Source organism: Cyanistes caeruleus, chromosome 11 (genome assembly GCF_971803275.1).
Source record: "Cyanistes caeruleus chromosome 11, bCyaCae1.hap1.1, whole genome shotgun sequence".
Lineage (NCBI taxonomy): Eukaryota > Metazoa > Chordata > Aves > Passeriformes > Paridae > Cyanistes > Cyanistes caeruleus.
In genome coordinates, this window is record NC_141711.1 from 14,364,557 (window position 1) to 14,384,667 (window position 20,111).

Here is a 20,111-nt window from a genome sequence, read left to right on the forward strand (position 1 = left end):
CCGCTAGTGTGGGGCCAGGAGGGTGCACGGTGCCCCTTGCGTGCACCCTGCCCCTCCTGCGTCCCCCGCTCCTCCCCTGCCCGCCCCTGCCCGCCTCCTGCCCGCTGCTGCCGGCGGGGCGGAGCGGAGCGGAGCGGAGCGGGGCCGGGCGGGCAGCGCCGGCGGCAGCAGCGCTGAGGTAGGGCCGGGGGCGGCGGGGGGCCGAGCAGCGGGGCCGGGCAGCAGCGCCCGGCACCCCCCGGTTGGGTGCTCCGGTGCCTTCGCCCCCCCTAAAGCCCGGGCCAAGGTACCCTGCACCCCCCCGTCCCCCCTTGCACCCCCTCCTCTGCTCCCCTTGCCGCACTGTTGTGCACCCCTAACCACGGTATCTTGCACCCCCTGCACTCCTAACCACGGTATCCAGCACCCCTCTGCCCATGCTGAGCCTGCACCCCAATAACGCAGCTGCTGCAGCCCTAACCACGGTGCCCTGCCTGCCCTCTGCTACCCCCCCGAGCACAGTACCCCTGCAGCCCTACCCGCGGGACCTGCACTGCCCGCAGCTCCAACCATGGTGTCCCTGCATCCCAGCTGCAGAACCTCTGCACCCCACTGTGCCCCCTGCCTGCACCCCAGCCGTGGTACCCCTGTACCCCACCTCTGCCCCTTTGCACCCCCAGACACCGTGCCCCTGCACCCTAACCACAGTCCCAGTGCTCCCGTACCCTCCCAGTGCTTGCCTTCACCCCTCCTGCTGAGCCCCCATGTACCCCAAAGTACCCCACGTCCTCCTGCTCCTCCAGCCACCCAGCTTCCCTCAAACAGCTCCCACAGTAGCCTGTCACCCTAATGTGGTCCCCCAGTACCTCTCTCCTCTGTTAACACTCCATCCCCCTTCACCACCCCCATTTCCCTGCACCCCCACAGCTTTTCCTTGCAGCTCTCCTGCACCCGCTAGCCAGGCAGTTGCCCCTTTTTCCTGCCTGTGCCCCCTTACAGCAGCATCCCGCCTTCCCTGCCTGCATCCCCCAGCATTCCCACAAACCTCTAACCCCTGGCTAATCCCAACTACCATGTCTCCCTACCCAACATACCCTTCTTCCCTTTCCCCTCCTTCATACTCCCCCACCCTTGTCCCCCTTTCCTCCCAGCTAGCCCTTCCCTGGATTTCAGTCCTTGCCAGAGCATTGTAGCCCATCCTGGCACTATATCTGGGGCTGGAACATGTGTTTTGGGGGAAGAATGACAGGCCAGTGTTGGGGGCATACCCCATCCTGCCCTGTACCCAAGTGGGGGGCATTTCTCTGGGACTCTCCCAGGAGTCCCACGAGACCTTTGTCCCATCGTCCTTTGGTTTCTATGACAACCAAGCATGCCGGTGGACTTTGGAGGGGCCGGTGGGTGATTAACCATCTTGCAGCTCTTTCCCCAGAGCTTTGCAGCCCTGGGCCCAGACATGGCACCTGGGAAGCCTGGGAAGAGCGCGGGGGCCTCAGAGAACCCCTCGGTTACACTTTTCCGGGAGTACCTGAGGATTGACACTGTCCACCCTAAACCTGACTATGGTGAGGACTGGGGGGACGGGATGGGGAGCCATGTGGGGATGGGGTAATGTGGCTTTGCAGCTCTGACCTTTGGACCCATGTGCCCAAGTCCCGTACTGGGGTGTTTTGATTGTGGTGTTAAGGAGCGAACTCCTTTGTGCCTTATCTCTGCTGGTGTCTTTGGTTAGGACAGGAACGTCTCAGGTGCCCTCAGAGCTGTTGTTTGCTTCTTCTAGCCCTGTGCCCCTTGCTCCCCTTTCCATGCTGCCCTGGCTTTGGGATGGGGATGTCCTTCTCTGTAGGTCTCCTGATAACATTTATGTCTTCCCACTAAAGTGCACTTTACTGGTGAGGAGATCCCTAAATTCCACTGGAGAAACACTGGAGAAACACTCCCCCTGAACTCACCCCCCTTCAATTTAATTTTTTTTCATATTTCCCAAGTTCTCATCCCAAAGGGATGGTGATGAGCTGCTCATGGCCACTTCTTGTGTCCAGAACCTGCAGCACCTCTCTTGTCTTGTTACCTCTTTCCTTGGTCTGAGAACCCCACAGTGCCTTGGGGTCCCTGGGGGTTTGCAATGACGTAACTGACATAACTCTGACCATCCTCACTCTCCTCCAGATGCGGCTGTCCGGTTTCTGGAGCGTGTTGGCACTGACCTGGGCTTGGCCTGCCAAAAAGTGGAGGTGAGCAAGCTGAGAAGCAGCCTTCAGTCTGTCCACCCATCCATCCATCTGCCTGCACGCAGAGCTGGACAGGAGTGAATTCCCTCTGCCTGTAATCCTCTGCTGACCTGAGCCCTTCCTTAAGCCAGTGTTCTGGCTGCTCCCTGCTGACCTTTGCAGCTGCCTGTGCTATGATTAGCTGGGGACATGGCAGTGTCACATTGGCTGGGGCTGTCCTGCTGGGCAGGATGTCCTGGGAGACTCCCAGGCACTAGGGGAAGATGCTGGGTTTGTCTCCCCTCTGAATGGCAGCCAGGTTTGCCACCTGCAGCCGGACATTGTCTGGCTCTGGGGGTTCAGGAAGGCCTGCTCCTGCTGCCTGCCCTTTCCCAGTGGAGAAAGACGTGGCAGGTGGCATCCAGAGACTTCTCCCAAGCTGATGCTTTTTGGCTCCAGCCTTCTGGTCTAAGGCTTTCTGTCGCCATCCTGGACCCTGGTGACATCCTGCCTTCATCCCACAGGTGTGCCAGGGCCGTGTGGTGCTGATCCTGACCTGGCAGGGCACAAACCCCCGCCTGCGCTCCATCCTCCTCAACTCCCACACCGATGTCGTGCCTGTCTTCGAGGTGCTGGGACAGGACGAGGGGTGGGAAGGGCATGGAGGGAAGGATGGAGTGGAGGGGGGCTGGTCCCCTCTGTGCCCCTCTGCCATCGTGGACGCTCTTCCCTGCAGGAACACTGGACCTACCCACCCTTCGAGGCAGTTAAAGACTCGCAAGGCAACATCTACGCCCGGGGTGCCCAGGATATGAAGTGTGTCTCCATCCAGTGAGTGGAGGGCTCTGCACCTGCTGGGTGAGCACGGTGCTGGTGGTGTCTCTGAGTGATGCAGGACAGGATGCCACTATCCCCAGGGTCACTGGGGCCAGAGGTGCTACTGCTTGACCTGCCCTGAGGTGGCTCAGAGCACGCAAACCCCTCTCCTCCACAATGACCGCACACTACCTTCCCTTGCAAGGTACCTTGAGGCCATCCGGAGGCTGAAGACAGAAGGGAAATCTTTTGCCCGCACTATCCACCTCACCTTTGTGCCTGGTGAGTCCCCAGGCTGTCCCCTCTCAGGAGGTACAGAAGGGGCTGGCAGCTGGGTGGTGTTCTGGAGTCTCCCATGGCAGCCAGGCACCACCCAGCCAGGCTCCCCAGATACTGACCTCCCCTAGCTCAAGGCTGGAGGGGTTTCCATGTCCAAGGACATCACAGGTGTGCTGATGGCATCCAGGCTGGCATGGAAGGAGGACTGGGTGTGGTGGGCTGGGGGATTCCCCAGTTCCTTCCCCCATGCCAGTTTCTTCCCCACAGATGAGGAGGTGGGCGGACACAAGGGCATGGAGATGTTCGTGCAGCGCCCTGAGTTCAAAGCACTCAACGTGGGCTTTGCCATGGATGAGGGTGAGTAGCAGTAGGGCTGGCACAAGGACGTGTCTCCTCTTGGCACACACTCCTTTGGCATCACTCCCCAGGCACCAGCATCCCACATACTTCCAGGGACCCCCTTGGGGGATCCTTCCCCTGGGCAGTGACCCACACGATGCCAACCTGGAGGAAAACACTGCCAGGACAGAGCAGAGGGGGCACATCATGGTACCCTCATGCCCCACTGACCCCCTGTCTGTGCCCACCACAGGCCTGGCCAGCCCATCTGACACCTTCAGTGTTTTCTATGGCGAGAGGAGCCCATGGTGTGAGTATCTGTGTGCCCACTGCCCTATTCCTGGCTCTCCTGGGCACTGATGCTATCCCAGGCTTCCTGCTCAACCCTTCCCTCTATGCCTGCTGCTGCAGGGATAAAGGTGAAGTGCATGGGTAGCCCCGGGCACGGGTCCCGCTTCATCAGCAACACGGCGGCTGAGAAGATGGTAAGAGGGGGTACCCCCTGGGCACCCCCTGTGCACCCCCTGGGCACCCCCCATGCCTGCCCTGTGCTGCCAGGCACCTGCCCATGGGGCTGCTCCTCACCCGCTGCTCTTCCCTCCCCAGCACAAAGTCATCAGCTCCTTCCTGGCCTTCAGGGAGAGCGAGAAGCAGAGGTAGGAGATGGGCAGCAGGATGGCATTGACTTAGTTCAGTCCTGGAGGGGGCCTTCGGGATTTCAAGCCAAGCTGTGATCTGGTGCTGCTGCCCTGTGCCTCAGTTTCCCCATTTTGGGTGATGGCAGGGAAGCACTTCTCCCCAGGTGGCAGATAGTGACTGTCCCTTGCATCCCCCAAGGCTCAAGTCCGACTCAAGCCTGACCCTAGGGGATGTCACCTCTCTCAACATGACCATGCTGGAGGGGGGTGTCTCCTTCAACGTGGTGCCCTCCGAGATGGCTGCTGGCTTCGACATCCGCATCCCACCCACCGTGGACCTGAAGGTGGGCACCGTGCCAGCCCCACCCAGGAGAGGAGTGGGATGAGGGTACCCTGCTCACACCCCTCCTCTGGTCTCTGCCCCAGGCCTTCGAGGAACAGGTGGCCACGTGGTGCCGTGGTGCCGGGGATGGTGTCACCTATGAGTTCCACCAGGTGAGGGATCTCAGCCACCTGGGCATATTGTGCCTGTCCCTCTTCTGCCAAGTGCCACCCCCTCGCCCCTTCATCTGCCCTCTCCCTCTTGTCAGAAATGCATGGACCAACACATCACCTCCACAGAGGAGTCAGACCCATGGTGGAAGGCCTTCAGTGGGGTCTGTAGGGACATGTAAGTAGTGTCCCCAAGAAGGGCAGGACCCTGACAGGGACATGAAGTCAGGTGGTCCCTACGGTTTTCTGAGGTCATGTCAGGGGCTGGGATGGGGAGCCCTGTGATTTGCCAAAGCATCTCCCTGTTGCCCCCCAAAAAGGGATGGGGTTGAGTGTCCTGCAGGGCTGAGGGATGTCCTGGCACAGTCTCTTTTCCCATGGGGTGTGAGTAGGATGGGGGACTCGACTGTCCATGCTGACACAGGGTCTCTCTTGACAGGAAGCTGCAGCTCAAGCTTGAGATCTTCCCAGCTGCCACCGACAGCCGCTACATCCGAGCGGTGAGTGTGGTGCCAGCCTGCCACAGGTCCCTCTCTCCCTGGGGTGAGACCTGCAGCCCCAAGCAGGAGCTGTGTCCAGGTGAAAGGGAGCATGTGGTGCCCATGCCAGCTCTGACCTCACTCCATGTCTCCCCATCTCCAGGCAGGACACCCTGCTATTGGCTTTTCACCCATGAACCGCACCCCAGTGCTGCTCCACGACCACAACGAGTTCCTGAACGAGCAAGTCTTCCTGCGGGGCATCGAGATCTACGCCCGTCTCCTGACTGCCCTGGCCTCAGTGTCCCCGCTGCCCGCCGAGGGCTGAGTGCCCGGCGAGGGGCAGGAAGGGGGTGCCAAGCAGAGAGACCCAAGGCTTTAAAAGGAGGGGCAGGGGCTGGGCACAGCGTAAACCTGCTAGTGTGCTGGGGATTTAGATGGATGGCATCATGCCATGTTGGTTATGTTCAGGGCTGGCCTGATGGTGACACCTGCAGGGTTTTGTCCCCCTTGGCCAGGTGCCAGTAAAGCCTCATGCCCAGGTGCCTCCAGCCTTTCCTGATGTTGTCAGTGCCTCTTCCTGTCCCTATGCCATCTCTGGCTGCACTGGCTGGGTGGTGAGGGGCTGGCCAGTGCCCCACTCTGCCTCCCCATGCCTTGTCCTGCCTCCCTGCCCACTTGCTGGGGGAGCTGGGGCCAGTGCTGCCCACCCTCCCTATCAATAAATCTCCTTGGTAAGCACAGCCTGGAGCAGGGTGGCCTGTCTGTCTGTCTGTCTGTCTGTCCATGATGGTGCTGCCCACAGGGTCTCAGCCAGGCACTGCAGATTTCCTCATGCAGTGCAGTTTGCTGGGGTGCTTCTCCTCCCCTGGGCTCATTGCCTGCATGACAGCAGTGCGGCAGGATCCTGCCCGGGCAGGCTGAGGGGCCTCTGCTCCCGATGGGCCTCGGGGCACTGGTGCTGGGCTTCATCTGTTCCTTCCCTTCCTCCCTCCAGAGCTTCTGCAGCTTCCACAGCCCCTCTGGTCAGGGCAGGCAGCAGCGGGCCTGGGCAGGCACCTCTGCTCACCTGCCAGAGCTGCCATCGGCTGCATCTCCTCCCCGCTGCTTCCCAGCCCTGTGTGGCTCCCCAGCACCCCGGGGTGTGGGATCTGTCCCACCATGTGGTTTCTTGGGGAAACCAAGGGCCCACTGAGCGAATTGGGGTGGTTTTACACTGCTCAGGAGACTTCCAGAGCTGCTCCACTACAAAAAGTTGTGGGTGAGCCAGGGCCCTCTGGCCTCCTGACCTCTGTTTTAATTAAGAGAGCTGCTGGAACCCTTGTGGGGCTGGGGATAATGAGGCTGCCCCGTGCTGGGCTGGGGGAAGAGATGAGGCTGGTGGTGACAAAGCACCGAGGAAGAAGACACCAGCTCCTCCGCTCCTTCCCCTCCATCCAGTGCAGGGGGAAGTCCAAGGTTTTTGGATGTGGGACACACCTGCTGTGTGATGAGCAGGGATTCTGAGGTCTGTACAACCACATCCCACGGCCCAGCAGCCCTGGGGGAGGTTGGCATGGGAGTGGTGTGGGTACCATGGGCTCCTTGCTGGCCAGGATCCTTGCCCAGGGTGCTGGCACCTTTGCAGGCAGACAGTGGTGCATCCCCTGCCCTGTCGGTGTGTGCTATGTGTGTCCCCCTCGACCCCACTCAGTCCCCTTCCCCCGCTGGCCTGCTGTCCCCAGCTTACCTGGCACTGAGATGGGACCTCACAGCTGCGTGCTTGCTGCTGCTTGGAGATCACACGACGCTCAGCATCCTTCTCGGGGGGTAGGTCTGTCTGTCCTCTCCTACACCCCCAGGAGCGCGAGGCTGGGGGACCAGAGCTTCCCTCCCTCGCTCCCCATCCCCAGGGACGAGGTGCTGGCAGGGTCACTTGTGGGGAAGGGGACTGCAGCAGGGCCTAAAGCGATGCTGACAGGGGACACCCGGGGGGTGTGCGGAGCTCTCAGGGTCCCCGCGGGCGGTGGGGCCGTCCCCCCGCGCATCCCCGCCGCCCAGGGCTGGGGTATGGCGGGGCCGGGGCGGGCCGGGGCGGGCCGGGGGCGGTCGGATGTCGGACCCATAAAAGCTCGGTGCCACCGACGGCCGAGGGCGCGGCGGCGGGATGCGGGCAGCGGTGGCGGTGTCGCTGTCGCTGTGCTGGCTCTGGGCGGCGGGGCACAGCCTGCCCCGGCTCCGCCTGTCCTACCGCGGTGAGCCGGGCCGGGGGCACCTGCTGCGGGCCGGGGGGGCTGAGCACGGAGGGGCGTCCTCAGGGTCCCCCCTCCGGGGGCCGGCTGGGGATTTGGGCAGCGCTCAGAAGTGCGGGGGTTTTTTTTGGTGTGGTTGGTGGGCAAATTGTGCTGGGGGCTCGGGCTGGGCTGCGGTTTCGGGGTTTGGCTGCCCGGCACCCGCCGCTCCCCCCGCGGGACGTCTCCCCTTCCCCCGAGGAGGAGGAGGAGGAAGAGGAGAGGAGCCGGGTGAAGGGGACAGGGGATGCGCCACCGGGCTCCGCGCCGGCCCCGCCGCTTCCCATGGGGGATCGTCTCCCACGCGGGGAAACTGAGGCACGGCGGCGTTCTGGCCCCGCTTTGGCTCGTGTGCTGGGTGGGTGCTGCGGTGCCCGGGCGGACCCCCCGTGCTCAGCATCCTGCCCTCGGCTGGGTGGGGGGGTCCCCGGGCTGCGAGCCCCGTGGCGCTGGGGTGCGGTGCTGGGTGCCGGGGCCCCTCGGGGGCTGCGGGGGCACTGCTCGGTTTTAATTAAAACTCTCTTTGTGATCCTGCTCTGGCTCGCCGCATCCCCCGCTCTGCCAACCTAATCCATGTGCTGCTCCAGCCAAACTTGACAGAGCCTGGGGCGCCCCAGTCTCCTCCCGGCCTCAGAGCAACGAACCTGCTCTAAAAAAATCAACATCAAATAAATTGCATAACGTATATCTTCCCCCTTCCTTCCCAGAAGGGGGAAAGAGCCGGGCAGCCCAGCAGTTGCAGAGCCTCGGGAGCTGCAGTGCCAGGGAGAGTCTGCTCCTATGCTGCCTGGGCTAGGGGTTCCCGGGTCTGGCTGCACCCCCTGCTCTGTCCTGGGGCACAGCAGCTCACCCCAGGGGCTGCCTCTCTACTGAACGGGAAACTGAGGCACGCAGCCCCCCCATCCCCTTACCCTGGGAGCCCGGGATGGCTCGTGGCTCTGTCCCGTGATGCGATCCGATGTCCTCAGGCTGGGTTTGGCAGCAGGGCGAGGAGATTTGGGGTGTCAGCAGGAGAATCGTGGGGCTCAGGGTCTGGCTCGGTGTCTGATCCACTCCAGCACAAAGTCCAGCCGTGCGGGGCCGTTTCCCAGGTGCGAGGAGCTGCCCGGGGCGGGGTGGAACCTCCTCGGCCTCCCACGGGGAACGAGCCACCTTTGGAAGCTTTTTTTTGGGGCTTTTTTTTTTTTTTTTTTCCCTTAAGCTGATTATTCCATTCGTCTTCCAAATTGGAAACAGAAACTGAAATTTCCCATGAAACAAATTGTGCCACCGCCTTCTCCCTGGGGGAAGAAAAAAAAAAAAGAAAGAAAATTTAGAAAATTTCAATTAAAGACATTAGAGCCTCTGAAATTAAAAAAAACAGCGGTGAGCTGAAGCTGTTTGTGCAGAGCTCCTCGACCTGGGCTCTGCGTGCCTGGTGGCCCTGGCTGTGAGGTGACCTTGGGGGGTGACAGGGACAGGCGTTGTGCTGTGGGTGCAGTGGTGGCCATGCTCTCCCTCATGCTTCAAGCCACTCTTTTCCTTTTGTTTCTACGTCCAGCAGTGGCTCATGTAAGAGAGGAGAAGAGCATTTTGCTGCTGTGTGGACCAGAAGCATTGTGCTCTTTGGTGTCCCGAGGGACCCCCACTGGGGGGTGTCTCCCGTGGGAGCCCCACCCTGGGGTAAAGGTGTCCCAGGGATGGATGGGGCACGGCAGGGGCTGTTCCCTGGGCACTTGGAGAGGAAGGTGCCCTGAGCCACTGTAACTCGAGGCGCAGGAGGAATTCACCAGGACTGGGGGAGAAGGGGAAGCCTTGCCTGAAACAATGAAGGGAGCCTGCCGGCTTTGCCAGTGTTGTTTTGAGCTGGGAAAATATTATTGCTGAGCAAGAATAGAAGGAGCCGACAGCGTTTTCCTGGGCTGGACGTGGCGATACGGGAGGACCTGATGCTGGGAGGGCACCAGGAGGAGGGTACCAGGCTGGGTGGAGGGACCACCACTGCCTGGAGCCAGCTCTGCTTGCAAGCACAGGGGGAGGATGAGGATGGAGCCGCTGGGACTATATCCTCTGTGCCACTGGCATCAGCAGCTAGGGCACTGGGACTGCCCTTGAGCAGGGACAGGGTGTGTGATGGGGTGAAGGTGTCGTCTCCAGCTTGGGATGGACCTTGTGTCCCTTGCAGGACCTAGGTGAGGCATTTCTCACCAGGATGGGGCACTATGTCGCTGGCCATCTCCTTGCTGGAAGTGACCAATGTCCTCCCAGCAAGAGCAGGACTTGGTACCGCAGTGTCCTGACCTGTGGTGACTGGATTTGTCCCGGTACCACCTCCCCTCTTACAGGGACATGTGTGAGAGATGCTCAGGCTGGGTGTTTCCCTGGGGTCAGCAGCAGTGGCCAGCGCTCTTCCGGGCTGGAGGGTGTTTGGGGACAGAGCTGTGCTCATCAATGGTGCTTTGTCCTTCTCCTCCTTCTCTGTCTGGCAGGCACAGTGGCCTGGCCTGGGGTTGGGATGGGTTTTCAGAGCCCCACAAAGCTGAGCAATTCCCTCTGGCCCTCTCCCTCTGGCAGCTGTGGAAGCTGTGTGGGTGCCACCATGCCGGCTTGATGACCCTGAAAGTAATTTCCCACTGGAATTCAGTCGAGCCACTGCCCCCGTGTCATCGTCACTGTGAGGGTCCCCTTGGAATCCCATGAGATTCAGGCTTGGACTTGCTTTGGGGGCTTTGACTGTCAGACCCTGTTGCTTTGGGATGTGATGTCCATCCCAGGGATGCAGCCTGTCCATCCCAGGGATGTCCCTGTGCTGGTGCCTCTCCCCAAGTGCCTCATCTGTACCATGGGGGTACAGCCTTCCTGTCAGTGACTTCTGGTGGCAGTGGCAGCAGCGGGCTTTGTCTGGCAGTTTCCCCATGGCACTGGCCGGGTGCCTGCTATTGTGTCCTTGGCTGGCACTCAGCAGGGACAGGACCTGCCTTCTGCCCACCCTGTGTCCGGTCTCACCACCATCCCAGCTCTGCGTGAGCCCAGCCTGGGGCTGATGGCACAGCCCAGCTTGCTGTGGCACGGCTGCAGTAGGAGTCTGGAGTGGCTCAGCCAAACCTTCCTGGGGATGGCAACCTTGCCTGGGACCCTGCTGCTTGTTGGCTCTGCAGCTTTGTCCTTGGCTGACAGGGAGAACAGCACTCCAGCCGGGTTGAGGCTGAGATGTTCATGTCTCCAGGAAGGGATGGAGACACATGCTGCAGTCTGGAGTGGCTGTGAGCAGCATTGCTGACTCCAGGACAACTCCATGATACTCAGAAGCAGCAGCTCAGAGGAACCCTTGGGGCTGGGCTGGCTTCTGCTGATGCTTTCATCTCTTCCTGGCAGACCTTTTAGGCACCAACCGCTCCATCCTCTTCTTTGGTCACCGCGGCTTCCTGGGCTTCCGCTCCCTCTACCTGGACGAGTATCGTGACCGGCTCTTCATCGGGGGGAAGGATGTGCTCTACTCCCTACTCCTGGACAGGGCCAGTACAGATGCCAAGGAGGTGAGCTGGGTGCTGCTGAGCATCCTGGGGTATCTGTCCCCACCCTTGGCCCCCTGTGGATCCGTCGGTGCCCAGCTGAGCCAGGCAAAGTCACTCTGAAACAAGACCTGCCCTGGGGACAGCCTCATCTCAAGTGCCGCCAAGTTATTCCATAAACTTGTAGTGCCTGTCAAGGGTAGGCTGGCTGTGGTGGCTGGAGGAAAATTAGTTTGCAATAGTAATTATTATCAGCCCAGAAGACTGGTAGTGCAGCTCACTAGTGATTCCTGCGTACTGAGCATTGTTTTGGACCTCACTCTTCTAAAAAACTGCCATTGGGAGATTGAGTGCTGCCCATCCCCATCTGGGCATCCCCTTCACAGGCCAAATATTCAGCTGAATGCCTGCAGAGACAAGGAGCTAAAGGGATCCACCACTGCAAGAATTTGTTCCAGGGTTCACCTGGCAAATCCCCCAAATCTCTCCTGGTTCCTCGGTGGGAGAGGTGATGGACCGGAATGATGGTGCTGGGTGGTGGCTCCCCTCCTCTTTCACCCTCTCCACTTTGACTTTTTGTTTTTCAAACGTGTCTCTGGGCTGTTTCTAGCTGAAGGAGGAGGAGGAGGAGGAGGAGGAGGAGGAGGAGGAGGAGGAGGAGGAGGAGGAGGAGGAAATGAAGTGCCCCTCAGCCTGCTGGGTCACTGCGGTGGGGTCAAGGGCTTGTGTACCCAAGCTGCCCTTGGTCTGAGAGCTGCTAAAGGCTGTGGGGGACATGGACTTCATCACTCCTGCTGTCCCCTGGGCATCCTTTCCCCAGGCCACCCACAAGCCCACCCCCATCCAGGCCAGCTCCAGCCATCCCCAGCATGACCACCCAAATCCAGCCCAGCTGTGGGCAGTGACTGCCAGGATGCATCTCCCCAGGAGGGTCCTGCTCGGGGTTGTAGGGTGGGAGTTCTGGGCTGGGTGGGCTCCAGGGAGCTGTGGTCGCTGTCTCCATCCCCTTGTCACTGGCAGCCCGGGGATGTGGATTTGCATGGCTGGGTCCCTGCTGTCCCTGCTCCCTGCTCCAACAGACCCTTTGTGTTCCAGATCTATTGGCCACCACGCCCTGGGCAGACGCAGGAGTGTTTTCAGAAGGGGAAGGATCCAGGGGTGAGTCTTTCCCCATGTGTGTTCTGCTCTGAGCTGGGGGGCCCCTTGTGCCAGATGGCTCACCCCATGTTGGGGCTGTGCCATGTCACCTGCCAGAGATGTCCCTGGGGCTCAGGGGCCAGTTAATCCTGGTACAAGAGGGAAACTGAGGCAGGGAGTCCGTGGCCAATCCTGGCCACACAAGAGGCTTGCTCCAGGCTCTGGAAATCCTGTCTCAGTTGCTCTGCTCAGCCCTGTGGCCACAGAGTGGTGGCCAGTGTGTCCCATTGTGGCTGCATGAGCAGGCAGGGATAGCTGGGCTCTGGGACCAGAGCTTGGAGGGACCAGAACCCCCATGCTGTGCTCCAGACCCCAGCAACACTGCCTGGCCCATCCTGGCTGTCCCTGATGGTGGGAAATCTGTAATGAGCTCAGGTTTGGTGACCTTGTTCCCTAAACCTTACCCCTCTTTGCATCCCCCTGCCCCGATATAAAACAGGACTGTGGCGGGGAGAAAGTCCCCAAGGCTCCCCTGGCCCAGACAAATTGCTCCCAGGAGTCCCTGTTCTGCTCTCTGTGTTTATTTTACCAGCTCTCACCGACAGATCCAAGCCAGGGCAGGCTTAACTTTTTATTTTTCTTGAACATATATTTTTCTTCACTTGCTATTTTAGAGGCTCTTTGCAAAGGGAAAATAAACAGCAGGAGGCTGGGAACCCCTGGGGCGGCTCGGCAGCGGTGTTCCCAGCAGATGAGGGGCCTCGCATCCCGCTGTGGAGGGGACAATGGAGGGCAGGCAGGGCTGGTGCTGGCCAGGGGGAGCTGCCAAACTAATGGTGGAGAAGGATGGGAGCCCTTTTCCAGTGGGAACTGCCAGGAGAGAATGCACAAAGTCAGAGGTGGCAGGTCTCCAGCCCTGGGAGTGTCGCTGCTGCCGTCCCCCAGAGAAGGGGACAATTCCAGACAGCAGCGACCAGGGCTGTTCTGGAGGCAGCCCAGGATGCCTGTGGGTCTCTGTCTCCACTGTTTCCTCCTTTTGTTTCATCCCTGGCGTAAGCAGGAACATGACAGGGAAGGATGTCTCCGCATCTGGTCACGTCCTGGGCGCCAGGGGTTTGGTGGCAGGGTTTGGAGCTTGCAGGGCAAGTGATGTTGCTCCCCTGGCTAGTGTGGACTGTGTGACAGTGCACAGGTGCCTGTGGGCAGGAGATGCCCAGGTGGCAATTGGATGCCATATGGTTCCCCTGGGATGCTCTTGGCAGCAGGAGGACCAGTAAAAAGCTGTGTCACTTTGGAATGGGCTGGGGTCCACCCAGATGGAGTCCATACAAGCCCTGTCAGTGGGCACAGGCTGCCACCCCAGATCCCTGGCAGCAGGCTGGAGGCAGGGAGTGGCTCACCCACTGTTGTAGGGCCCCAGGCAGAGGCAGGGAGCTGGGGTTGGGCAAAGCACCAATACCTGGTGACCCTTCCTCTCCCCTGGTGTCCCCCCAGACTGACTGTGCCAACTATATCCGTGTGCTGCACCCCTACAACCGGACACACTTGCTGGCCTGCGGGACAGGTGCCTTCCACCCCATGTGCACCTTCATCTACGTGGGGCACCGTGGCGAGGTAGGGCAGCATCCCCAGCAGGACACCCCTGGAATGCAGATCCCCATTGCCTTCCTCTCTCCTGAGGGGCTTTGGGACTGCATGGGGACACTGGATGTGTAGTTTGCTCTAACCTGAATACTGGTGGCGGGGGGAGTGTCAGGAACCAGCTTCCTGCTGTCCCTTTGTCCTTCTGCTACCCCTGGATTGGGGCGGGGGGGTGTGTAAAATCCAGCTTTCCCACCTGCCTGGCCTGGGATCCCCTTTATAGACATGTCCCCAGGGGCTGGTGTCCTGACAGGGGCTGAGGCGAGGGTGGCATTTGCTCCTCTCCCAGCTCACTTCTCATAAATCAAGTTGGCTGGGGTGGAATGGCAGGACAGCCCTCAGAGCCCTCCCCACAGTCTGGCCCTGTCTGGGCAGCAGGACCCTTCTCTGTACCATGATAACTCTGACCAGGTGGGTGGGCAAGCAACAGGGCTGGTGGATCCCCTTCAGCTGCTGTGCACCCTCATGGGATCAGTCTTGCCTCAAAAAGCATGGATCCTGCTTCCAGATGGTCCTTTGGGTGCACTGAGTGCAAGCTGGGCAGGGACCTGAGCTGCCTGCCTGGGCACAGCCCAGGGCTCACCTGCCTGCTCCCTCCCCAGCACACCTTCAGCCTGGACCCTGCCAGCGTGGAGAATGGCCGGGGCAGGTGCCCGCACGAGCCCAGCCGTGCTTTCGCCAGCACTGTCATCGGTGGGTTGTCTTCCTCTGGATCTGGGAGCCTCTGGGGTGTGTCCCAGGAATGGTCCCCGTGCCACCCAGCTGGGTGTTTTTGCAGGTGGGGAGCTGTACGCTGGCCTCACCGCAGATTTCCTGGGACGCGATCCCGGTGTTTTCCGCAGCATGGGGACCCGCTCCGCCCTGCGTACAGAGGTGGACCAGCGCTTGCTCAACGGTAACAGCTTCCCTCTGCCTCTCCATTTCCCCCAGCAGGGCTAATGGCCAGGGACCACGAACCTCGTGGTGGCCAGAGCATCTGTGGCCATGGTGCAGCATCCCCCCTGCCACCTAAGAGCAGGGAAAGGCACCAGGGCAGCAAGGTCTGGGGGATGGTCCTGGCTGGCATCCAGCCCCAGCATGGACTGGGGGTCTGGAGCTGGTGGCTGTGCCCTCTCTCCCCACCTGACATGGCCAGATCTTGCTTGCAGATCCCAAATTTGTGGCAGCCCACTTGATCCCAGACAACGATGACCGGGACAATGACAAAGCCTATTTCTTCTTCACGGAGAAGGTGGTGGAGGCAGACAGCAAGGAGCACGCCATTGTCAGCCGTGTGGGGCGTGTCTGTGTGGTAAGATGCTGGTGGGGACTGTGGGGGACAGGCATGCATCAAGTCACAGCAGTGGCCCTGATACTCCCTGTCCCTGCAGAATGATGCTGGTGGCCAGAGGGTGCTGGTCAACAAGTGGAGTACTTTCAACAAGGCCCGGCTGGTGTGCTCAGTCCCTGGCCCTGGTGGCATCGACACCTACTTTGATGAGCTAGGTAAGGTGTGCATGGAGGTGTATCTCACTGGGGCTAGACACTTAGTTGGTGGCCACTCAGTTGGATTCCAGGAAAAAAAACATGCTTTCATTTCCAGAGGATGTCTTCTTGCTGAGGACGAAGGATAGGAAGAGCCCGGAGATCTACGCCCTTTTCAGCACTGTCAGGTGGGTGGTCCAGCTCCAGCCTCTGGACACACCTAGCTGCAGCTGCCCATGACCTGCCCTGTCACTGTCACCAAGGGTTGCTGGCTGCTCCCCTGGTCTGTCTGGGGTTGTCCGTGTTCCCACTGCCAGCAGCACCAAGCATGGCTCTGCTCAAGCCACTCTCCATCCCCTTGCAGCCACGTTTTCCGGGGTTCTGCTGTCTGTGTGTACCGCATGGCCGACATCCGGGAGGTCTTCAACGGGCCCTTTGCCCACCGAGAGAGCCCCCATCACCAGTGGGGTGCCTACGAGGGCAGGGTGCCCTACCCACGGCCGGGCGTGGTGAGTGACTCCCTGGAGCTCCTGGTCCCCTCTGCTCCTCCAACTGCTGTTCTGGGGTAGTGATGGAGCCATCCCCCATCTTCTCACCTGCTGGAGAGGTCTGGCAAAGGGGTGGAAAAGATGGATTCCAAACTGGAAGGCAGAGAGGGACCCAAAACAGCTCTGACGGGTGATGGAGGGGGAAGGAGTGATGGGTGCTGTGGTGGCTGGGCTGAGCTGGTCCCCTCTTGTCCCTGCAGTGTCCCAGCAAGACCACCAACCAGCCCCGGCGGCAGTACGGCACCACCAAGGACTTCCCTGACGAGGTGCTGCACTTCGCCCGCGCTCACCCGCTCATGCACAAGCCCGTGTACCCCCGGCACCGCCGGCCCCTCCTCGTGAAGACTGACCTGCCCCACCGGCTGCGCCAGCTCGTGGTGGACAGGGTGGAGGCCGAGGATGGGCAGCACGACATCCTCTTCCTCGGCACAGGTGAGCAGCAGGAGCAGAGTGCAGAACGGAGCTGCAGAGCTGGGGGTCCCAGTGGGCACCCCCATGGGCTGTGTGATGCAGGGTACTCACACCTCCATCCTCCTTGGTTCCCAGATGCTGGCTCGGTGCTGAAGGTGGTGGTCATGCAGAAGACTAGCTCAGCCGTGACTGAAGAAGTCATCCTGGAGGAGCTGCAGGTTTTTAAGGTGACATTTACTGCCCCACTTGCAAGGGAGGGGGTAGTGGAGTGGGCTCAGGTTGGGGACACACGTGGGGATGGAGGCTCAGGGCTGTCAGTGCACTGTTGGTCAGTGGAAGGTCTCAGGGTTGTGAGGGCAGAGGGTGCCTGGGGGTGTTTTCACCTTCCCCAAAGCATTTCTGATGCTCTGCCATGCCCTGGTGTCTCTGAATGAGCCAGGCTGTCTGTGATGAGGATTATGCCAGCCTGATGTCCACTCCCCTCCCCTACAGATGCCTGTGCCCATCACCCAGATGGAGATCTCCGTCAAGCGTGTGAGTACAGATGTGGCTCAGCCATGGGGCTGGGGACTGGCAGGTGACCACCTGTGGTCGCCAGCCTCTTAAAGCCATGTGATGCTTGCCCTGGGATGTCCTGGCTGGGCCCCCAGGAGCCAAGCCCATGGGGGTTGCCAACAACACCACCTTGGTGCTGTTCCCCCAGCAAACGCTGTATGTGGGCTCCAGCCTAGGGGTGGCCCAGGTACGGCTGCACCAGTGTGAGTCCTACGGCACTGCTTGTGCCGAGTGCTGCCTGGCCAGGGATCCCTACTGTGCCTGGGATGGCACTGCCTGCACCCACTACCAGCCCTCCAGCAAGCGCCGCCAGCGCCGCCAGGACGCCCGTCACGGCAACCCTGCACACCAGTGTCTGGACCAGAACCTGACCGGTGAGAGACTGGGGGGCCCGCAGGGCTGAGGGGCTCCTCCAGGTGCCCAAGATGTCCTGACATGTGCAGCCCTAGCACACAGAGAGCTTGTAACCATTTTGCTGTCCTCATAGACTAGGGCATGCCCCAAGAGAAGGTGGGTGCTGCTGAGGCTGGGTCTGGCCGCTGGGAGAAACAGGGATGAAGCCCCACAGTGGCCAAGGGGGGCTGACACCTGGGCGGGTGGAAGCCTGGCTCTGCCCTCCCTGTGAGCCTGTGCCTGTGTTTGTCCTAGTGGATGATTTTGAGAGCGTTGAGGAGAAGGTGCTTTATGGGGCAGAAGACAACAGCACTTTCCTGGAGTGTGTTCCCCGGTCCCCACAGGCCAGCGTGCAGTGGTTTGTCCAGAGGCCCCCTGATGAGCAGCGGGATGAGGTGAGGCTCCCTTGTGGGGATACAGGAGGGATGTAGGGCCAGATCTGGACCCTCCCAACCTCCTGGTGGCCAACAGGTGAAGACAGATGAGCGGATCCTGCAGACGGAGCATGGGCTGCTTTTCCGTAAGCTGCACCGGCACGACGCTGGCGTCTACTACTGCAAAACGCTGGAGCATGGCTTCACCCAGACGGTGGCCAAAACCACCCTGGAGGTGATCACCAGCGAGCAGCTGGCACACACCTTCCCCCAGGGGCCAGGGGACGAGCTCACACACCTGCTCTGCCCTGAGCCCCGGCTGGTGCCACAGGCTCCCAAAACCTGGTTCAAGGACATCATGCACCTCATCAGCTCCCAAAACCCGCGGCGGCTGGAGGAGTACTGTGCCCGCCTCTGGTGCAGCAGCCGCCCCCACTACCGCAAGAACAAACTGGCCCAGGCCAAGCTGGTCCTGGCTGGTGTGGATGTGGCCAAGAAGGGACGGACAGCCAAACCCCACAGCGAGAGGAACCGCGTGCCCCGGCAAGCACCGGCCACTTAGAGAGTGCGGGGTAACGGATGTGGGGCAGCGGCGGGCGAGTACCAGCTCCCTGTGCTGCTGGTGGCCCTGGGGGCCTCTTGCCCTGCTGGGTGGCTTGCAGTGCTGCCAGCCTGGTCCCCCTGGTGAGTGGATGGGCAGGTCCCTGTCACCCTCAGTGGCTGCAGGATCACCTCACAAACAGGCGGTGAGGTGGGACACCTTGGCCCCCCCTTGCTCTTGCAGGTGATGTAGCAGCTGGGGGCCGTAGTCCCTGGGTGGGCTGGGGCACAGTGGCACGGTGCCACCCAGGCCATGCTGTCTCCCAGATGCTGGCTGGATCCCTCTGTGAATACTGGGGCCGTGTGTGGTGCCGTGGGAGCGGCTGATGGCTCCAGGCTCTTTCCACAGCAGCACAGAGCCTGGGGAAGATGATGCCTGCTCATACTGGGGGAAAGCCAGCATCATCCCAAAAAGCCTCTGTGTGCAGGAGGAGCCCTGTCACCTGCTGTGCCTGGGGAGCTGGAGCTCTGCTGTACCACCCAGGGTGGATCCTGGGGGACAGGGCTCCTTCCTACCTTCCCTTGGCACTGGGACACACTCAACAGTGCCAGCCTGTTCCTGGGTGCAGCTCCCCACTTCCCCTCTGACTGCTCCACAGCCACAGTTTTAGGGCTGGACAGGGTTGGGGAGAAAAGCAAACGGCTGTGGGCAGGTTAGACCTGTTCCTGGGTAAACACTGGGAGAGGCGCTAATGCCACTGTTGTCACTGTGCCCAGGTGGGAGCAGGGACAGCCCCAGCAGAGTTTGAGGGGCTGCACCACAGATGGGGTGGTTTCTGCTGCTTGGTGGCCCCACAGGGCTGGGTGGGACATGGCTGGTTTGGGTGGGCTCCTGCTGCCTGGTGGAGCTAAACCAGCACCCAGGGCCTTCCCCAAACACAGGGGCTGGGGGTAGGTGCATGGAGGGCACCTCCAGTCTGCCAGCAAGGTGCTCCTTGCTTTCCTCACCCGACATGAGCTCACTCATGGTCAGCCCAGGGTGATAAAGATCTGCCCCTTCCTGAGGCAGGGCAGTCCCACACAATGGTGTGAACTGCAGCTCTGCTGGGACCAGCATTGTTCAGAGCTGGAGGAACGGGAAAGAAAAATAATAATAATAATAATTAAAAGGCCCTAAATAGCTCACACAAAGCCAGGTTGTGATATCATCTCTCCTCCCTGTGTGTGTTTGTGCTGCAGCAGTGGCTCCCCAGGAGCAGAGGCCCTCGGCAGCACTGCCCCATCCCATTGAGACAGACTGGGGGTCCTGGCCCCCTTCTCCAGCTCCCTGTCCCACCTCTCCTGCAAACTCCGTGTGTCTCCTGGGATGGGAGAGCTGTGGTGGGGCTGGCAGGCTGGGACATGTCCTGCAGGGAGGGGAGTGGTGCTGGTAGCGCTGATTTACGGGGCCAGACGGGAGCCAAGCACGTGGATTTGGATAATCGCAGGCCTGGGGGGCACAGGAGAACAATGGCCAACAAGCAGAGACAAGGAGGGACCTGGGTGGAAAGCCAGAAATGAGACAGGAGTCTGATTCCTCAGGGCCTGGATTAAACAGCTCTGCAGCACCTGCACTGACCCGTGCTGGAATGCCTGCACCCTTCTGCCTCTGAGTGATCCCTGTGCTCCACAGAGCAGGGGCTGGGCTGCCCATTTTGGGGGAGGTAGCAAGAGGGGGCCTGAGGGCTCTGCTGTGTATGGAACCTGGCGCTGAGGTGAACTGTGACAGGCTGGAGGTGGCACCAGGACCAGCAGTGCTTTAGATTGAGCAGGAACAGAGACCAGAAGCAAACAGTCCCCAAAATAGTGTCCCCCTTTTAGGGTGACTGTTTGTCCCTGCTCCTACTAAATCTCTGGGGTGGCTGAGCTTAGGCCTCCTGGGTAGATTTACCACTATGGCTGGAGCAGGAAAGATTTTGTCAGGGCTGCACACAGCATTCTGCAGGCTCACAGCCTTGTCTCTGGTGATCACCAGCCCACTGAGGCAACCTGTGTCCCTAGAAACTTCCAGGGGCT

General features: G+C 60.7%; 2 protein-coding genes across 4 annotated transcripts; both read left to right on the top strand.

The window, feature by feature from the left end:
* The first annotated feature begins 79 nt into the window (after positions 1-79).
* On the top strand, positions 80-5,975 carry ACY1 (aminoacylase 1). Of its 3 annotated transcripts, none has more exons than XM_086845312.1 (15): positions 80-178; positions 1,400-1,544; positions 2,149-2,213; positions 2,714-2,818; positions 2,926-3,020; positions 3,211-3,287; positions 3,552-3,641; positions 3,877-3,933; positions 4,035-4,108; positions 4,230-4,279; positions 4,461-4,605; positions 4,688-4,756; positions 4,852-4,931; positions 5,193-5,253; positions 5,396-5,975. In XM_086845312.1, the coding sequence occupies exons 2-15, from the start codon at positions 1,436-1,438 to the stop codon at positions 5,558-5,560; spliced, it is 1,242 nt and encodes a 413-aa protein (XP_086701438.1). In that variant the 5' UTR covers positions 80-178; positions 1,400-1,435; the 3' UTR covers positions 5,561-5,975. The 3 variants fall into 3 exon arrangements, with proteins under 3 accessions (XP_086701438.1, XP_086701437.1, XP_086701439.1); XM_086845311.1 differs by having other exon boundaries at positions 118-178; positions 1,412-1,544; XM_086845313.1 differs by lacking the exon at positions 80-178 and adding an exon at positions 186-286.
* Positions 5,976-7,369: 1,394 nt separating this feature from the next.
* SEMA3G (semaphorin 3G) lies at positions 7,370-19,247 on the top strand. Its single transcript, XM_086845318.1, has 16 exons — positions 7,370-7,466; positions 10,857-11,017; positions 12,089-12,151; positions 13,625-13,744; positions 14,374-14,464; positions 14,550-14,666; positions 14,920-15,062; positions 15,142-15,256; positions 15,354-15,423; positions 15,600-15,744; positions 15,984-16,215; positions 16,330-16,421; positions 16,687-16,728; positions 16,898-17,123; positions 17,398-17,537; positions 17,614-19,247. Exons 1-16 carry the CDS (start codon positions 7,379-7,381, stop codon positions 18,076-18,078), a joined length of 2,310 nt encoding a protein of 769 aa, XP_086701444.1. The 5' UTR covers positions 7,370-7,378; the 3' UTR covers positions 18,079-19,247.
* The last annotated feature ends 864 nt before the right edge of the window (positions 19,248-20,111 follow it).